This window comes from Streptopelia decaocto, assembly GCF_964273445.1.
Source record: "Streptopelia decaocto genome assembly, chromosome: 1".
NCBI classification, from domain to species: Eukaryota; Metazoa; Chordata; class Aves; order Columbiformes; family Columbidae; genus Streptopelia; species Streptopelia decaocto.
In genome coordinates this window covers 167,606,635-167,626,990 of record NC_138663.1, presented here as the reverse complement: position 1 = coordinate 167,626,990, position 20,356 = coordinate 167,606,635, and the positions used below count along the sequence as shown (strand labels likewise).

General features: G+C 37.2%; 1 protein-coding gene across 9 annotated transcripts in view; it reads right to left on the bottom strand.

Annotated features, from left to right (window-relative positions):
* Positions 1-20,356, bottom strand: part of MYCBP2 (MYC binding protein 2) — a 200,107-nt gene that overhangs the window by 159,866 nt on the left and 19,885 nt on the right. For all 9 annotated transcript variants that reach the window (XM_082062862.1, XM_082062863.1, XM_082062865.1 and 6 more), the window contains exons 2-3: positions 12,036-12,111; positions 4,013-4,228 (exon numbers count right to left, since the gene is read on the bottom strand). In XM_082062862.1, coding sequence (XP_081918988.1) covers positions 4,013-4,228; positions 12,036-12,111 — 292 coding nt within the window. The remainder of the gene's footprint in view (positions 1-4,012; positions 4,229-12,035; positions 12,112-20,356) is intronic.

Sequence of the window (20,356 nt, the reverse complement as noted above, 5' to 3'; positions counted from 1 at the left end):
CTTGTAATTTCTGTCAAGTTCACACTTTGACAGACCTCTTTCTCCTTGCTCATTAATGCAAACCAGCGAGCTAGAATTGGCTTGCAACACGACCTCCCAACTGGAGTAATGATGCATATGACAGCTGATACTGGCAGCACTAGTACTTTCCCCTCTGAAGTCTCCAAGATTGTACAAAAAAAAAAAAAATTAATTACTTGTTACTAAAACTGCATACATGCTCATCAGACATGCACTATGCCAACTAATACAACAACTGTAAGAGTACTGTTACAGCCACTCCTAACTCTTAGCATTCCTGAATATTCTGAGATGGTAATTATGCTTCTCTACACTGACTTTTCCTTTCGCATCCTTCTCAAACTCAGAATGTAATAATGATGAGGATGAAAGAAAAATTAATAGAGTTAACTCATTACAAATAGGTAGTCATATCTTTAAAAACTTTACTATGTGTTTCTATCAGGAGCAGAGTCATAACGTTTACTGTGTTTACTATAGATTCACCCCCTAGTAAAACCTAACAGAAAAGACTGAAATGTGAAAATAAATAGAATTGTTAATGGAACTGCTCATGCTTAAAACAGATCTATTTTGACAGTCAGCTATAAGTTCAACTGGATGCCTTGTAACTGTCTTTGCTGTCATTCAATTATTTTGATTCCTGTCTTTCAGAAGTTATTCTACTAGCAGTTTGATTTTTGGAGGAAGCATAGATACATAAATCAAATCGTCAAAGTGCAACAGCAATTTTCCTGCAACTACACGTTTCATTTCATACCTTCAATGAAATGTGGGGGATCGCATTCATGGATTCTACAAGGAAAAAAACCCATCAACAAAATAACAGTACAGGTAAAGAAGCAACTGGAGAAAGCACAGAAACTAACACAGTGGAGAAAATAATTTGGTGAACTTCTGCTAAAGTAGGAATCAACAATGGATAGTCACGCTAGGATTTTTCTGAACAGGTTTTAGTTTGGGTGGTTTTTTTAGTATCTGAGATCAACAGACTGAGTAAGCTTCTTAAAACAGGTCTCTTCACCTTCATAGAATCAGAGAATGGTTGAAGTTGGAAGGGACCTCTGGAGAACATCTAGTCCAACCGACCTGCTAAAGCAGGTTCACCTAGAGCAGATCATACAAGAAATATATATATATTTTTAAGCCTTACTGTATATGTATGCATATTATATATACACACATATATATAGAATCATAGAAGAATTTTGGTTGGAAAAGACCTTTAAGATCTTCAAGTCCAACTGTTAACCTAGCACTGCCAAGTCCACCACTAAACCACATCCCTAAGAACTTCATCTAAATGCCTTTCAAACACCTCCAGGGATGGTGACTCCACCACTTGCCTGGGCAGCCTGTTCTAATGCCTGACAACCCTTTCCATTGGAAATTTTTTCCTAATGGCCAATCTAAAGCTCCCCTCGCTCAACTCAAGGCCATTTCCTTTTGCCCTATTGCTTGTTACTTGGCAGAAGAGACCCACACCCTCCATGCTACAACCTCCTTTCAGGTAGTTGTAGATGGTAATAAGGTCTCCCTTCAGCCTTCTTTTCTCCAGGCTAAACAGCCCCAGTTCCCTCAGCTGCTCCCCACCACACTTGTGCTCCAGACCCTTCACCAGATGTTGCCGTTCTCTGAACTTTCTCCAGCACCTTAATGTATTTCGTGTAGTGAGGGGCCCAAAACTGAACACAGGATTTGAGCTGCAGCCTCACCAGTGCTGAGTACAGGGGGACAATCACTTCCCTGGACCTGCTGGTCTCACTATTTCTGATACAAGCCAGGATGCTGTTGGCCTGTTTGGCCACCTGGGCACACCGCTGACTCACATTCAGCCAGCTGTCAATACAAAAGCGTGTATCTCTCTGTCTCTCAGCTGCTCCAGACTGTGCGCTGAAGAACAGAATAAGCAAACTGTTCTTTTCAAGACATCTTAGGCTTGTAGCTGCTTTCTGAAGGGTCTCTTAGCCAATACAAGCCATGCTGTAGCCTCAGTCTCTGTCCCACAGCAAGTTACTAAACTGTCTAGAGGCAATCAAAATACAAACTTCATTGTGCTAGTATCTGAACATGAGGAAGTTCTGTCTCTGTGTCTCTTTTACCAATTGCTAAAAACAATTGTTCTCAATATTAATATAGAAATTGTACAGGACAACTTTTATTTCTGAAATGTGTTCTAAATAAAAGCTCTAACAAACCTGACTTCTTTAAGTTTTTTGAATGAGAATACTTCAATATGACATTTAAATTGCATAAAAATTATAATGTTTTCAACTTATTTTCAACTATATGAAGTATTTTCACAAACAAGAAAAAACATACCAAGGACTAACTTCACCAGTTTAACTCTGCAGAATCTGGAAAAGCACAAATCCTGGTTACAACTTTTTCTGGATCTGACTTTCACCTCACTGTCAAACTCAAAAGACATCAGTATTTTTTTTAATAAGCTAATGACTACTTTCAGAAACTGGTCTAGTAAATATTATAAGCCTTAGAAACTTCAGTAACTTCATATTTAACAAACTAAGCCCAACCCAACATAACTCATCATACATATGAACCAGATCACCATATAAACAAAGCATGAGACAGACACAGATATTCAGGACACAAAGACTTTTACATAGTTGTTGCTAAAATTTTTACTACCTGTGAGACAGCTCCAAATGGATGCCTTTCTCAATGTATGGATGCAAGTAAAATTAATAATAAAAGGTTTCTTACCTTAGTGGGACTTAAGAAATCCAACATTAGCTAGATAGTTATTAAAAATACTGAGGTTGCACCAAGCATCTTAGCCATTGTTGAATCAGTAAAAAAAAATCTTGAACTCTTTGATATTTTCTAGATTGTTTGCTAAAAATGGATAGTTTGAAAACATACTGATTTTCATCAATTTTATATTTGCTGTATTAAATTTAACAGAAAAGCTCAGCCATTTTCTAAATTGAGGAAGGAAAAGTGAAGTTTCCTATCTAGGGTTTCTATACCATTTTTTCTAAGCCATCATATTTTTAAAACTGCACCATTTTCCAAGTCTCTTTTTGATAATCTCTCCAACGCCTTTAATAATATCAATGTTTTAGTTTCCACATGCAACTGTTCTGTCCATAACACCAGTAAATCTCATCCTTTTCTGAGTCTCTTTTAATTTCAAAATATCTTTAAAGTGCCATTCTATTCTTTGTACATACTAATAGCTACAGTTCCTTTTATTTAAAATTTCAAATTAACCACCTAACAGGCACTTGCTGATTCATTTAATATAATCCACAAGGAGTCAGATGCAGGTCATGAACAATGCTAACTTTATTTCTACTGACTGCACTTTATTTTGCAACTATCAACCATGAAACTTCAGTTACCAAGTTGCAGTTACTGCACTTGGTTATGTTCCTCTACAATTCTCCGCTGTTATTTTTAGAGTGTCAACTCTGCCCTTGAGATAATGCTATCTAAATGCAATCATTTGTAAAATTCTAATTTTCTAAGCAACTAGAACATTCTACATAATCACTGCTGCAACAACCTTTTAAATTCAGTATTTGTACTGGTTTTAGACCAAATATAAACAAGCTACTCTGAATATGCTTTTTAGACTCAATAACAAAAGGAAGGAGAATTCGTACTATTAATAAGCTAGCAATGAACAGAGCTGAATGCACCGCAGTTACACAGTACAAAACAAGTGAATCAGCAAATTAAAGTAATTAAGAGGCTGTAGGTTATTTTCAAGTACCAGTACTTATAAAGGAGTGCAAGCTGAATGTTTACCTGACATTTGATTGACTTCAAAATTAATCATTGGGCAGGTACACAGACCTTCCTAATTCATCAAATCAGATGATTCTGGACTAGATGAACTACAGATAAAACTGTAGCTATTTTCTGAGCAACTGACTTAAAATGCTGTTCTTTATCCCCAGAAAGAACAAACCAACTTCAGATCACACATGTGAAACATTTTAAACAGTATCCAGTTACTTGCCTTTGGAAGTTTAATAGGTGGCTCTTTGGATTCCTCTTCTTCATCACTGTCCGAATCCCCACTCTGTACACTGTTCTTTGAAGCCAAAGATACAGATGCTTCCTTTTTCTGCCACTCCAACACACAGTGGCGGACATTGCAGTAAACATTAAAAGCTGAAGGGTTGCTATGTAATCTGATATCTGGTATGGTTATTGTACTCTCTAGGTTTTCAGTCTGAAAAACAAGATTAGTTTTAATGTTATCAGAAGTTTCAAGCTTTGCTAAATACAACTCAATTCAATAGCCTCAATAATTTTGGCCAACCAAATGATTCTCCAATTGGAGACTGAACTTTCTTGTTGAAGTACTTATTATATTTCAGGCAGTGAAGAAAGGAAGAAGAGGAAGAAATTTTGATATATTCCATCTGTCTTTAATCTCTGCTTGATGAGGACACTGGGATGGAAAATGAAATCAGCTCAGGCTACAGAATGGTACAAACCTGTGCCACAGTCAGAAGACTAGCAGAATTCAGGATTTATCTTCTTAACAAGGGTCAATTGTGGGGTTTTTTATATTATTATTATTATTGAGATTTTTAAATGCACTGTTAATTATTCTAGCTGTTATTTTAAATCTATTGGTAAATAACAAAAATTTAAGCTGTTTGCTAAATGTATATTAGAAATTAAAAATACCATTAGTTGTTTTTTCATTAAATGAATACAGATGGCAAGTTCAAAAAACTCTCCCAGCAGGATGCTGTGGATAATAATTTTGTGGGTAATAAAAACCTAACAAAGAAACTACTGAATAAAAAAAAAAAAAAAAAAAAAACCAAAAAAACACACACAACAACAACAACAGCCACGCTTTCTATCAAGACCTACGAAATAACAGGACACCATCCTGTTTTCAGAAGCCCTGAGCCACAATGTCAGAGTTGGGAGTTGTTCTGAGAAGCAAGCACTACCCAAGCCCTTACCCCAGTGCCATCCTGCCCCACCCTTTCCTTGGCATCTGCTACTGCTATATTAGTGTCACCTACTGCTGTGACACAGAAGAACCTTCAGGAGGCTGTTATTAGACTCGAAAAAATATTAAGAAAAACAATTTTTGGAAAAACATATTTTCAATTCTGCCCCATACTCTCCTCCCTTTCTGCAACAGTAAGATGGGACAGGAGGAATGACTGAGTTAAAAACAACCCAAACAAACAAACAAACAACCTCCCAACAGAAATAAACAAAAAAAACCCCACCCCACCAACCAAAAAACTAACAAATAAAACAACAACAAAAAAACCCAACACACACACAAAACATCACAACCCAGGCAAGGTTATACAATTCCCTATAATACCTCAGTGCAGACAGAGGGACAGAGGCTACATAAGCAGAGAAGGCCCAGGTAGGTGAACAGCAGAAGACAAATTTGCTTGAACATGCAAGGCAAAATTTGGAGACTCAGACTGAGTCAGGGACATTAACAACTTCAAAGTTATTTTGGTTTGCATCTTGTATTCCTGGGGGGCAGTGATGGGGGAGGTTTTTGGTCTTTCTTTTTTTTTTTTTTTTTCCTTTTTATTTAAGGGAGAGAGATATTGTGAATGGAACAGATCAGAGTGGAAATACTCATATGTATGAGAGCAGTGATGGGAAAGAGGGCTTTAAACTTGCAGAAAAGAGGGGGAAAGTAATTTGAGAATCAGTGAACTGGATAATGTTTTAACGGGGTGATCTATTTTTCTACAATATGTTAGCCACAACTTTGTATATCAAAACATAGCAATGATTCACAACATATTTTTAGCTGCACTTATCTTTTTATTATTATCAGAAATAACATGGGCTAAGTTGGACCATTTAACACCATATGTTACAAAACTTAAAAAATTCAAAGTAACTTCAAAATATCTAATAATTTCCACATCTCCTCTTAATTTTAACTATAGCATCATTCTAACTCTACTGGTACATATTTGCGTATCCTTCCTTTCCATTATTACTACAAAATTATCGCAAGCTAAAACATTAAGAATGGTGTATTCTGTAGCCTATTTTATCCATCACAGAAAGTGTGTTAATTTTTCTAACCCAGTTTTGTTGTTTCTTTTTCCTTTTTTTTGGTTAGCACAACAAAACTTCTGCCATTAGGGATTGAAAGACAACATAAGTTTATAAGTTTAGTTCTTGTTCAACACAAATATCTTCAAAAGAACAGAGCTGCTGTTAAAAACCCACAATGTTAACCGGTGCAAGAACTCAAGATACAACTTCATATGTTATTCCAGTATCAAATTGCATCAAGATAGATTTGGACTCATATCAGTGATAATGAACTACTACATACTTCAAAATGTATTTGGCACCAGAAAACTAAACTGTTATAACATGTGACTCATCTGTATGTCAAATACCCACACACATACCCCAAGAGTTTTTGCAGCTGCTGTTAAGGCAAACACACAATATCAGTTTCCAGATTTAAAGCCAACTCAGTTGAACAGCACACATTTAAAGAATTTAGTAAGTTTACTATGAGTTTCCTAGTTTACTGACAGTTAACAGGAGGAGAAAAATATATGGATTGTCTGAAATGTCACTATGTGAAGTTCAGTTATGGAATCATGTATTGTAATTGTAACTTCTGTGAAGAGCTTCCATTCCAGTTCTCTCTTGTCAGGAGTTCAGCTTAGTCTTTGTTCCAGAATATTCTAAGTTCTGCAGCTCATGTAGCCTCTTTTGAAAGAGGTTGGCCAAATTGTTTAATCAGCACAGATAATTTTAGACATTACAGTGCTGGGTAAAATATAAATGTATGTTTTCTTGTCTATCAATAATAAGCTGACTAATTTTCAGAAATAAACTCCTTCCTCATTCTCGATAATTTAAAACTATTAAAGAGTCCCTAACCTAATCCTTTATCTTTTAAACAGTAAGTACTTTAACCATTCTGTCTTTCTGTGTTTAGTTTGTGCACTGTTGTAGACGATTGAGACACTAAAGTTATATACAATAATCTCCTAACCAGACTTCAGTACAGCACAACATTCTCCAGAATCTCTGCTCTACCTGAACAGTATAGCACTAGAATCTGTAATACAGCTCAGAACTAGAGTTGAATTCCTAGTTGTGATGTTAACCCACTGTTTAAATTTCTTAGTTCGTACCTTCACTTTCCCTTCACAATACCTTGTCTCTGAGAACTATAAATTCTTTGAAACTAAAAGTATATTATACTCCATTCTTTTAAACACTTAACAAATATAGTAGCAATCCAAATAAAGTCCCTTGAGAATAATTTTGAAATTCACTACCTGGTTTTGTCAGTTTAAAACCACTGGCCTTATGACTACTAAATGAATCTATTTATGACTAATCAGTTGTTGGGCTGTAAAAATAGGTTAAAACTTAAGAATAATTATGACTTTCATTGTTTACTGTCTTCCTGTTGAGGGGAAAAAAAACCCTCAATTGAATTAACATTAAATGTATAAATATACAAATACTTAGCATGTCTTAAGGCAAAATAAAGGTGCTGAATGACAAGACACGTTTCTGGTGGGAGAGGAGGAACGGGAGAGGAAAACCTTCTGCCCCTCTAATGCAAATGGCTCATTCAGTGAGCAGGTTGTTTGTTGGTTTTTTTTTTCCTCCTTCTTTCTTGTCTTCAACAGGGGTAGTGGAAAGTATTCAAAACAGATATCAGAAGCTTTTTCCATATGAGGCAAGTTTTTACCTTTCCCGATTACAACAGATTCCTAACTTCATTGAGGTCAGAAGCACTGATCAAGTTTGGAAACTGGGACTTAAGTTCATTCCAACAGCAATTGGAAGTTTCCCTTCCTGCAACTAATGACAGCCATTGCACTGGGTCACTCTTCTACACAGCCACACAAACTTCCAATAGTTTGAGATTCATGCTACCACCTGCACAATCTTGTTACTGGCTCAAGGATTTTGAGGTAAACCAGATCCCTATGAAAATCGAGCCACTAACTGTGCCTACAGAACGCCACTTAGTAACTCTTATATCAAACTAATAAAGTCTATTTTAAAGCATAATAATTCTCTTAATGATACTGCATTTCATTTTGACACAAAATACTTCTGCACTACCAAGGAAAACAGTGAAACATTAAGTCAAAATGTTAATCAACTTCTCAGAAATCAGTGAAACACTTATTAATTTTGCACAGATTTAGGATTATTAATAAGGCAATAAGACTGCTCTTGTGATATGGGACACATTATTTCAAGAAAAAACCCTGAGAATCTTTAAAGGCAATAAAGCTAATTAAATCCCTCACAAAAGAAGAAGAACAATTCAATTCTGAACTACTGAGTAATGAAATCTAAATGCAAGTCTGAGAAATTGCAATGCCAATGTAAGAATCATTAACATAATTTTAACATAAGGTAAAATTTTATTTCATGTGTGTTTTTTCTAAAATATAAGATACTATCTTATGAGAGAGAATGAAGTGCAGATGCCCATACCCTGATGCGTGACTTGCCCTTGTCCCTGCTTTCTGGAAGGCGGCATTATGTATGAGAGGTTAAATGGCAGAGGTTTGGTTCATAAAAGAGAGCAACCAGACTCACAAGTGCTCTTATCAGTCAGCTTTTTGTAATGTTCCAGTACACGCAAGGAAAGAAGTGGGAAATACAAAACCCTCTGGTCTCCTTTATACTTGTCTCACACTTAAGCTTTTTTCCATCTGTTTTCCCAAAAGATTTAATCCATACATAGCTTATTTTCTGACCAATTTACTTCCTTCCTCTTGAACCAGATGACGCTAGTAATGGTTTGTTCTCAGATGTGATGGAACTAGACTATAACTTAGTAAAGTTAATCTGTTGTTAAAGACAGGTAATGCTGTAATAACCATCTGATCTAACCCATGCGTAACATGGAGCACAGAACCTCACCAAATTCTTCTTTGAAGAGTTCAAATATCTCTTAGAAAGGGATGCCCTCTTGAGCTTGAAACACCAAATAATACAAAAGCCATTGAAAACACTGACAAATTATTTGAAAAGCTACATGTGGTTTTGATGAGACAAATATTTATTCCAGCTGATTCACCTTACACATCTAATCGATGGCTTACAATAAATTTGTCTACTGCATGAAACAACCTTTCCCTCCATTTGTAAAAAGCTAAAAAAGTAATAATTTAAAGCTTCTGGATAAACTAAACAGTTGGATGCCGATCACTGGAAATACATTCTCTGGTGGACTCAAATTTTTCAGTATTCTTCAAATAACTTTATGAGAACAGAAGATGGTGAATGATGGTTTTCCACCCAGCCTCTCAGCTAAGTGTGCTAAGCAACACTCTTGTGAGTTAACAGTAAAGTGGGAAAACTCCAGGGGGCTAAAAGGTGGGAGGGAAGCAGCAATATTCATAGGGTTAAGTTAAACTGTCTACAATTCTCTAGTGGTAATTGTTGTCAAAAATAAAAGGGAGGGGGTGGGGCAGGAACAGGAATCCAAGGTGCTAGAGACATGTATAATAATTACACGTTTGGTTTCTATGTAAAAGTCACTCTATTCAGCAATTAATTTCTAAATCCAAAACACACTGCACCCACATAGAAAACATCTGTACTTTATACAGGGATACTAAACCACACAACCAAAAGTTAACAGTAGTTTATATACAAGTGACCACAACATGACCCCAGCTTAGAAACAGAATAAGGCTCAAACTACTGGGCTGCACTAAACAGCAATTAATGTTCTATACTTAAAATGTTATAACGTTTAATCCTTAAATGGTAGAAATATTTTTCCTCCAGCTGCTCAACAATGATTTTTTTTTAATGTTCTCTCCCCTTCAATTACTCAATTATCATTTTTAGAAAATGCAGCGTATCAGTAACAAATTTTTAGGTTCCATCAGTTTATTCTTAATTTAAGGCACTTCCTGCCTCTACCAAGCATATTAAAAGAAAGCTCCCATCTCTGTTCAGACTAAAAGACCCTAGTTGTTAAAAAAAAGAATGATGGACATAAGCCCAGAATGTCCAGTAGTGATGGGCTTTTCAATCTGCCCCATTATAAAACATCAAATGGAAACTCACATTTTTCCTGACAATAAACACAACCTGTTTTCAGACACTCCAGTGTAAAGATGATCATTGTGTTAATTCTGCACTACTAAGCACAGGGATGCATTGAAAAATCATATGGCAAGGGAAAAAAAAAATAAAGTAAACAACCGGAAAAGGCAACACTGCAACAACAACAAAAAACCCACTCCACTTTGCCGGTAAACAAAGTTCGATAACCTAAAGATATGAAGCTGATTTTATCTTTCGTTTTTCAGCTGCATTTGCACCAAACACCAATGATCAGCTAGCCAGCCCTGGTCTGCCTCAAAGACTGTCTAGGATAGAGGCATCAGTAAAAGATAGGCAAAAACACATTATGTCTTTCAAAGGCAGATAAATGTCACTTAACGCTTCAAGTAAAACTTATTTTAAATTCAAGAAAAATCTTGAAAACAAGCCTTCATAGGCATGAGGTGCAGAGATGATCAGTTAGTGACAAATCTACAACTACTGACAAGACCCAGCCTTTAATATGCTCATGTTGCCTTTGGCCATTCAGAAGGGATCCTGCCAATCAATTTATCCAAAGCAACTAAATCCAAAGCAGCACATTTGACTGTCAATCCTGTGAAGAACAGCAGGTCTGGATTTAGCTTCCTACCTGGCAATTCAACTAGGGCACCACTATCTGGAAAGATAAGGTTTTTCTTATATAGTAACAATGATCAAAGCAGAAGAGTTATCTTATTTTAAAAGCACAAGTTTATGTTGCCAGACAGAACACAGAAAGACTAACTACATTCTGCAAAGTTTCTTCCAATTCCTAACTTGGTTTTCTGTGTTGACAGTGGCTCTGATAAAATCATGAAGGGAATAACGGTAAAACTTAAAATATAATAGCAACTGAAAAAAAGAGCTGAAGAGTTTGGACCAGAAATATTTCACTGCAGAGTACTGAGAACAGAAGTGAAGATAAGGCCCTTCTATACCATAGTCAGGAGCTGCACTACTTGAGATAAGCAGAACAATCTGGTAAGTATCCAAAAAGGCAACACCAAGTGAAGAGATACGGGGCTTGCTTCACCCTCCCAAAGTCATCTGTCTTGAGACAGAGTAACTACATGAGCTTTGGCAAACAGGGATAAGATGGCCAATTTGATCTACAGTGCATTTGTATTATAAGGGCATTCAACTGACTATGAAGTATTTTAACTGGATATATTTCAGTGGTTCTGTCCTTCAAAGCCATTCCAGAAACAAGCTACTTTCTCCCTACTGACTACAAAGGGAATATGGGAAGAAGCCTCTGTGCTTGCAGTGAGCCTTCATGAAAATCCCTCCAAGACTCTAGTTTAAACAGAGAAATAATAGCTCACTAATACAGAAAAAATGCAGCAGAGTAGCATTTTACAATACTGTTATTTCTGCCTAGATTTCTTCTCTGCAACAAGTAAACATGTAAACATTTTTATGAAGTTCACTGTACTGCTCCCGTGCATTTAAAGTGATGAGGGCAGGGGTTACATAGCCAGAAAATATAAATAGAGACAGATAGGTATCATCTATTCCATTTTGGATACATTTTCAGAGATAACTTTGGAGTCCTTAGACATTGAATATTCCCTTTCTCCGTTAGCCAATATGGACAGAACTCTTTGCAGCAGTAATCTCTAACTGTTGGCTAGACATTAATCTCTTAAAGTTTAACCATAAGACCAACATGTTTAGCTACATTTACAGTACAGAAACTGGAGAACCAAAAATGCTCTTCATATTTTTTCATGCCGAACGTTAGTAGCAAACACAGTTGAATAAGGTTAACATTGGTATCATAGTCATGCAGAATACAGTAAACAGATAAACCATACTGGCCTATTATTATTTTTTCTTATGAAACAAACTGTTAGTTACACTATTTTTTTATTGGATTTCTCTCAATTGAAATTAATTTCATTTTTGAGTCAAACTTTACCACTCACCTTGTTGCGTGTTTTTACTTTCAATTTAGTCTTCTGTTTCCTTTTCAATTTTTTCTTGCTAAAAAGTTTCTTACTTCTGAAAAAGACCAGAAAAGCCATGAGAACAAAGGAATTAAACTCCCTTCCATATCCCATGGTAAGCAGCAGGAAAAGCAGAGAAAAAATGTCAGAAGTCCCCAATTTTTTTCTCCTAAGCAAAGGGAACCAACACAGGGAGAATTTCAGAGTATAAATCAGAATATAAAGTACTTTAAAAACGATGCTTTCCTAATGTTCCACTGAATTAAGCGTCTCTACTCTCATTAATTTAAGCAGAATATATGCCATGACAGAAAAAAAACCCACTACATTTTATAATGTTTACTGCTCCTATTACAAGTCCGTTAGTGCCGTATGAATGTTAGAAGCAAAACTTATTGATGATTCTCAGTAACATAACCTGTTAGTGGAGAATACATAAATTTTGTTAAGTCTTTACCAAACAAAGATTCAGAGCCTTCCAAGACAAAAAGGAAGCTTTCAAAATGTATCATTTGGCAGAAAACTCAGTTGGTGGAAGAAACTGCAACTTTTGCACACAGCCTTTTTAATTTTCACCTGGATTTTTGCCATCCTCAGTTTACAGACTTCTAATTTCCACCCTTCTACATTACAGTTCTAGGAAACACACCCTCCTCTAACCCTCTTCTGCCCACACCTCATTCCTATCACATTCTTTCTCTCCGTTTTACTACCCAGTTAAAAAAGTAAAACACCATATGAAAAAAAGACACTACACACACACACACTTGTTTTTTCACCATCACTGAGATTACTCTGAGATGCATGCTTTTAACCTACTCTGTGTTTCTCTGGTCTGTTCAGATTACAAGCCCTCCACAAAAAAAAGGCTGATGTTACCTGTGCAGCATACAGGTTGTCCTATACAGGACTTCAAGCAACAGCTACTAACATTCCTCTGTGCCACTTAAACATTACTCAAATAGTTTACAGTTCAGATTAGTTGGAAAATAAAACTATGGAATCTGAAAAATCACAGGCAGTAAGAAGTTGCACTTCCAGGTACCAAACTGGAAACACATTGAGAATCAGGAGAATCCTAGCATTTTATTCAAACAACTTTGTTCTAAATAAAATTTTTGAGTGACTGAAAACAGCTCCTGTACAGCATTAAGACTGCAAGAGTACGCACATCTCATGGTACAGCAGTCAAAAGCTGGAAACTAAAATCTGACCATTGGCCACCAGTCAGAAAACATGCTCAAACAAAGAACCCATGCAAAGTATCACAAGAAAGCTTCCTGCTAGAAATTTCATCACCCTTCCAATCTTCACCTGTTAGCAAAGAAGGAGGCACATTCTTCATCAAGACACCCCCTGAAGAAACAAATCAGCTCACCACTTCTCTTACTAGGAACCACTACCATTATCCTGGAGGTAAGAGAAGTGACTCAGTGAGGGGGAACTTCCCCAATATATTAAAGCTTATAAAGAGAAGCTAGATGGCCTAAGGTTCCTTCAACAATAAAGTTTCAATATATAACAGTATACAATCCATTTAAGAAGTGGGGTGGGAAGAAATTCCATACAACCTTTAATGTCCAAATTGTTATAATCAAACCTCTGAGTCCATTTCACTATATAATTGTTTTTACATTGGGCAAGTTTTCTTCTTTATTAAGAATTCAATGCAATTAATTCTTATCCTGCTGTCAAACATCAAGAACAGCGCAGTCCCTTCCATTCTGTAGCCATTCAATCTTCTTCTCTGGATCAAATAACCTTTTATGAAACTCTTGCTCTAACTTTAAGTGTAAAAGTCCTGATTTATTTTGGACTTGTGGTATGGACTGAGAGCCCAGCAGTAAACCACACTGACCAAAACTGAAAACAGTATTTATTATTTGCTGTTGAAAAGAGTAAAAATAATTGCCTTATATGCCTCCAAGGTCAGACTTTTAACTGTATTCCAGGTATTGTTTGGCAACTTCACAGCAATATGGCACAGCACATCTGTGTAACCCAGAGTAACATGAAATCATTTTCCTGCAAACCTCCAAACTGAGTTTCCAATACTCTTTATCTAGTTTTGCTGGTAATTACGCCTTTTAAACACAGTACAATTTGCTCCTACCAGAGACAACTCAATAAGCATTGTTTTGTTTTATTTTTTTTTCTTTTTAAAAAAAATGACACTCACTCAAGTTGCCAAGACATTTCAAATTTAATCCTCCCTGCCAAAACCCTTGGAAACTCTCTAAATTTGTTACAGTCTGCACACACTATAAGCACTTTTCCATCTTGTAAATATTTCAGAGGATCAGTCCCCATATTTTGGTATGTATTTCTGTGCATCTAGAAACTCCCCAAATTAAGCCTTTCCCCTCCCTCTGCTAAGACTGGACTCACTTCCAAAGCAACAAAACCCCCAACATTTTACAGACTAACTTCATTTATCAATGATACCTAGACAATGTTCTCTTTAATTAGCAAACAGGAAAGATCAGCAATGGGCTTACTGTCTCTTTCAGATTCCCAGGTGGTATGATCTCCTTCATTCATGCAACGACCATTCAAGATGTTGCAAGTATAAACTTTTCCCAGTCACTCTGCTGTAGCAGCCACTATCTAAAACAAGTTTAGGCTTGAACAATTTTTTTACATGGAAACAGCTTGCATATAGAAATGCAATGTTGAGAATCCACATTTATCTCCCTACTTTTTCTTAAAATAAAATCTCAAGGATACCAAAATCCCAATATTTTTGTTGGGAGGTATACTTTCCCTCTGTAACCATACAAAACTTCAGAACTACGTGATTAAAAACAAACAAACAAAAAAACCACCAAATAAACTAATTTTATAAACAGTTCTGAGCAACCTATCATTGCTATGCATAATTCTAATACTAATATATTTATATTGCATCTGCCTATAATATATAAAGATATATAAGACTATCCACAGCTCTACTGTTATACACCATTATAGCAATAAGTTCTAATATTCAGATAGAAAGGATAAAATATGGGCAAGTATATTCATGAAAAACAACGTTAAGCAGATGAGTAATTTCCTGTTGGAAACCGCATGTGTTAATTATAAGCCTGACTCTTCTACTGCCTGAAGATTAACAAGACCTGATATGGCTCAGTTGGACTTGTTAGTGAAATTATTAATTATGTTTTTGGTTAATAATCATAAATTGCTATAAGATGTCATTTGTAAAGGTACCGAAACTCTGCTGACAATCTGCTTCCAGTAGCAGAAAGCCTTTAGCCTTTAACTTTTAACTCAGCTGTTGGTTTGTGTGAACTAAACGGAATCAAATACTGACTACCAGCAAAACTTGGGCAGGTTTTCTGCAAAATGCTTCAAACCATTGTAACATTTGAGACTAAGTAAGCAGTTTTGAATCGGACCACAAAGGAAGTACAAGCCAAATAGATGAAGATACCTTGACAAGGAAATACCTGTGGCAGATGGACCCAAAGAAAGAGTAAACAGTGCTATTACAGTCTTCACAGAAAAATCTCTTGAGAATAAAAGCCAAGACCTGAAATGTTCAACCCTGGAATACAGAACAATTGTCTCAAACCAAGAGGGGGAAAGGATGGGTGAGAAACAACCAATTGCTGGAAAATTTAAAATACATAAAATAGCTGTTACATGACATGATTGCAAATTCTGCTCAGCTCCCTGGCAAGGAAATAAAAGCATGCTTAGTTCGTTTGTTTTCAAACCAGAAGCAGCATTAGCTAGTATTTGGAGTATGTGCTGCTTTACTAGGGGGATTCTCCTCAGTTGTCTCAACACCATTGCTCTTACTCAGTTCAAAAGAGCTGAGGAAATGCAAACAGGACAACCTTCCCTCAAAATCACAATAGGCTCGAATTGCAATTCATAAGCTTAAATTCGAGAGGGAAGCTTTATGTGTCAAGTGTCCCCCCCCACTCAATGTTGCTACTGAATTACTCAAGATGGTTTAACATTGTGTTAACTTTTAGGCTCTATGTGACAGCAAAGGTGTCACTGATGAGTGAAAGAAAAAAAATAATATTCTGTCCCCTCTGCTGAAGCAGAATAGGAGGAACAAAGTGTTACTCACATTCTGTCTGACCTAAACCCTTTACTTCTATCTGAAATGTGTTAGCAAAGGTCACAGTACCTACTACAGCATGAGACCCAGTCATTCTACTGTTGATTAAATCTTTGAGTACATTTTTTTAAAAATAAGTTTGTTAAGCCGCATGATGGCATATGCTAAAACTTCTAAATCTCACAACTGATTTGGACTCGGTGTATTTGCCTAAACATGCTTGCTCTGGTTCGATCGATGGCTAAGCATCTTTTGAAAGAGATATAATGCTGACAAGAGAGGTATATCAAAGTCATGCTGTGTCCACACAAATGACAAATATACTGCATTAATTTGTTTCCAGAGGTGCTTACTCCGCACAATTAGTTTAAGCATTCAAAGGCTAGTCTAAATGTTCTTAAAAGGCAGTCACCACTCGGTGACACTGAAATGAAGTAATATCATATTTATAATATCAAATAATTCTTTTGTTTCCTCCACTTACTATTGCTCTTGGTGGTCAATTTGGTTGAACAAGCAGCAGCAAGTATTTGCTTCTGAACAGCCCAAAGTGAAATCCCAAACTAAAATTGTCAAGTAGCCCACCAAATGCAAGCTATTATCACTCATGTAGTCATAATCATCATGTCTCTGAGTTTTTCATCACAGCATTGAGTTCCTTAAAAGCTCTAAATCGATCAACACACTTTACTCAAGGGCAGTGAAATGTGCATACTGACCAAAAAGTAATGAACTGATCCTTCCTCCACTGTGTTCCTCAGCTGCCTCATACTGAATAACAGTGCAAGATCAGCAATACACGTGTTTTATATGCAGAAATCACATAATACTCAGTGCTGTTTGTCAACTTCCTTTGTACAGGTGTATTAATGCCATAATGGAGCTACGAATTACAAAACATTATCCAGAGGCTGTGACTATGTGATGGAATATCATGTTTGCCATACAGGCAGTGGGACTACAGTAAGAATAATTGTTCCATAGCAGTTAAGACATCAGCCACAGTGCATCATCTTATCTATCTTCTGTTCTGCCCAAAAAACTGTCGAAGCAGTATCTGGTCTGCAGAAGTCCACATGCCTTTGTGATTTTCTTTTTGAATAAGTGTAATGTAATATATGATTGCCACAACTTTTTCAAAGACTTTTCTTTACAGTCACCCAATGGCACACCCAAAGAAGCATCATTACTCCTAAGTAACCACTGGAGAAGTGCAGTACTACAGACATATTTACCAAAGGGAAATGGGGAAGAAAAGACTATTTTGAGTAAACAAAGTTCTTTCCACATAGAATGACTGCAGAGAAAATGTGATGATTTCATTACTCCCTGGGAGGTACAAATTATACTTCAAAGAAAGCAGCGAACACTTTCTACCATTTAGTTTGATGGTTTTCCTTTACCTTGCCACATCCAGGCCCCACCAGCACATTTACCAGAGTTGTTGCAGAACACCAACTGGATTGTCCTTCCTGTGATCCAGACAGAACAGTAAACAACCGATGATAAGCCAATTGAGATCATTAGGATTAGAGAGCAGAGCAATCTGACCAATATCATTTTGGGTGTCTGCTACACACAGCCTGATCAGGAAGAAGTACATGAGGCCTGCAAGAAACCTCATATTCAGAGGCCCTTCTCCTTATGGGGGATATTAACTATCTCAGTTTCTGCTGGAAGGGAACACAGCAGAGCACAAGCAATGCAGAAGGTTTCTGGAGCACATGGATGATAATTTCATGACACGGGTGATTGAGGAGTCAATGAAGGAAGGCACTTTGCTGGCCTTGGCACTTAAGGAAGAATCAGTCAGGTGCATGAAGGCTGGGAGCAGTCATGGATGCAGTGACAATGTATGTGAAGTTCAGGAACCTGAAAGAAGGGAACAAGGCAAAAGCAGGATCACAACCTTAGACTTCAGATGAACAGACTTTGGCCTGTTCAGTGACCTACTTTGAAGAGTCTCATGGGATACAGTCGCCTGAAAAGAAAGGAGTGCAGGAGAGCAGGCTGATTTTTAAGGATCACTTCCACGCTCAAAAGTGTTCTCACATGCAGGAAGTGAAGCGAAAGAGACAGGTCTGCACAGATGAGAAAGGAATGCCTGACAAAACTCAACTATAAAAAGGAAGCGTACAAGAGGTAGAAGAAGGGTCATGTCACCCAGGAGAAATAGAGGCACTGAGTCTTCAGGGATCAGTTCGGAAAAGCCAAAGCTCACCTGCAGTTCAATCTGGCAAGGGACCTGGAGGACAAGACTGACTTCTACAGGTATATCAATAGCAAAATGAAAACTAAGGAAAAATGTTGAGCCCAGTGCTGAATGAGTAAAAGCCTGATCACAAGGGACACTGGTCACCTACCTGTTTACTGGTAAAACTAGCCTCCAGCAATGCTATGCCTCTGAAAACAGAGAGAAAGTCTGAGTAATCATTACTCACCCTCAGTAATCATGACTTGCCCTCAATGAAGTATGTTCAGGTCAGGGAACATTTAAATAAGTCAACAGGACCTGACAGAATGCACCCACAAGTGCTGAGGTGGCCGATGAAACTGCAAGGCCACTCTCAGTCTTTGAAAGGTCACAACAATGAGCACAGGCTCCTGAGAACTAGAAGAAAACAAATGTCACTCCTATTTTCAAGAAGGACAAGAGGGAAGATCAGGGAATCCAAACATACAAGGACAAGACAATGAAAATGAATAGTCAGCTTGCATTTATGAAAAGGAAATAATGCTTGACCAACCTGGTAGTCTTCTACAATGAGAAGGCTGGCTTAGTGTGTGACTGGAGAACAGGGGATTTTGTTTATTTCAACTTCAGTAAGACTTTTGACACCATCAGTCACAACATCCCCATACACAAACTGGCAAAGTACAAGCTACATAAACGTGGACTAAAACCAGGCCAAATTGCTAGTGTCAAAGAGCTGTGAATGATGGCACAGAATGCACATTCAACACAGTTTGCAGGTATTACAAAACTTGGAGGCATGCTTGATAAAACAGAAGGACCTCAACAGGCTGAAGAAATGGGCCACCAGTAAGCTCATCAAGTTTAACAAATGGAAATGCAAAGTCCTGCACGTGGGGAGGAGTAACCTCAGGCACCTGTACAAACTGTCAGCCAACTGACTGAAAAGTCGTTTTAGAGAAAAAGACCTACAAGTCCTCACAGTGGGTATATTGAACATGAACCACTGACATCCCTGAAGCAAAGAAAGCACACAGCCTCCAGGGCTGAGTTAGGAAAAGCTGGCAGATTGAGGCTCTTAGCTTTCATGCTCTACATATCACTGGCAACACCACCTCTGGGGTACCATGACAAGTTTTGGGGTCCCCAGTACAAGAGAAAATTGTTTACCAGAACAAGTCCTGAGTTCCTACTACAATGCCAAGGGACTAGAGCACCTATCGTATGAGAAGAAACACAGCAAGAAGAGCTGAAGCTAGGAAAAGAGAAAACTTAGGGAAGGGGAGTGGAATTTTCTCTATGTTGATAAATACCTGATGGGAAAGAGTATAGACAACGGAGCCAGACTCTTCTGAGTAATATCTAGTTACAGGCCAAGAGACAATGGGAAAAAAAGTGAATTACAGGAAGTTCCATTTAAACATAAGAACTGTTAGAATGGTCAAACACTGAAACAGGTTGCCCTGAAAAGCTACAGATTCTCCATCCTTGAAGATATCAAAATCCAACTGGACAATGTCCAGAGCAACCTGCTCTGATTGATCCTACTTTAAGCAGGAAGGTTGAACTAGACAGTCTCCAGAGGTACCTTCCAATCTCAACTATTCTGTGATCCTCACTGTTTGTGTACATGTTTACTAAAGTAAAACATGACTGCACAAGAAATGTGCTTGTACATTGTAGAAAGAGAACACTTTTTTCTTATTCTGAGTTTAGCGTTTTTCCTGGGGCCATGCCACATTTCTGATTATGCTTCCAAGAAGAGGCATACTGAGCTTTTCATCTTTTCACCGTCTGGATCAGCAAACATACAGCAAATTCATGCATAAGAGCAGACTTCTATGGGAATTAGTCAGCATAATCAAGCCTAGCATACTATACAAAGCTAACAAGAGAAGAAGGGAAGAAAACCACTTTATCACACTTAAAATATATGGCTGCATTAAGACAAGCCAGTCACTTGAATCAATGAACACCTTCTTGGATGTAACCAATGCCCAAGGGTATACCAAGAAGTGCGTGAAAAAG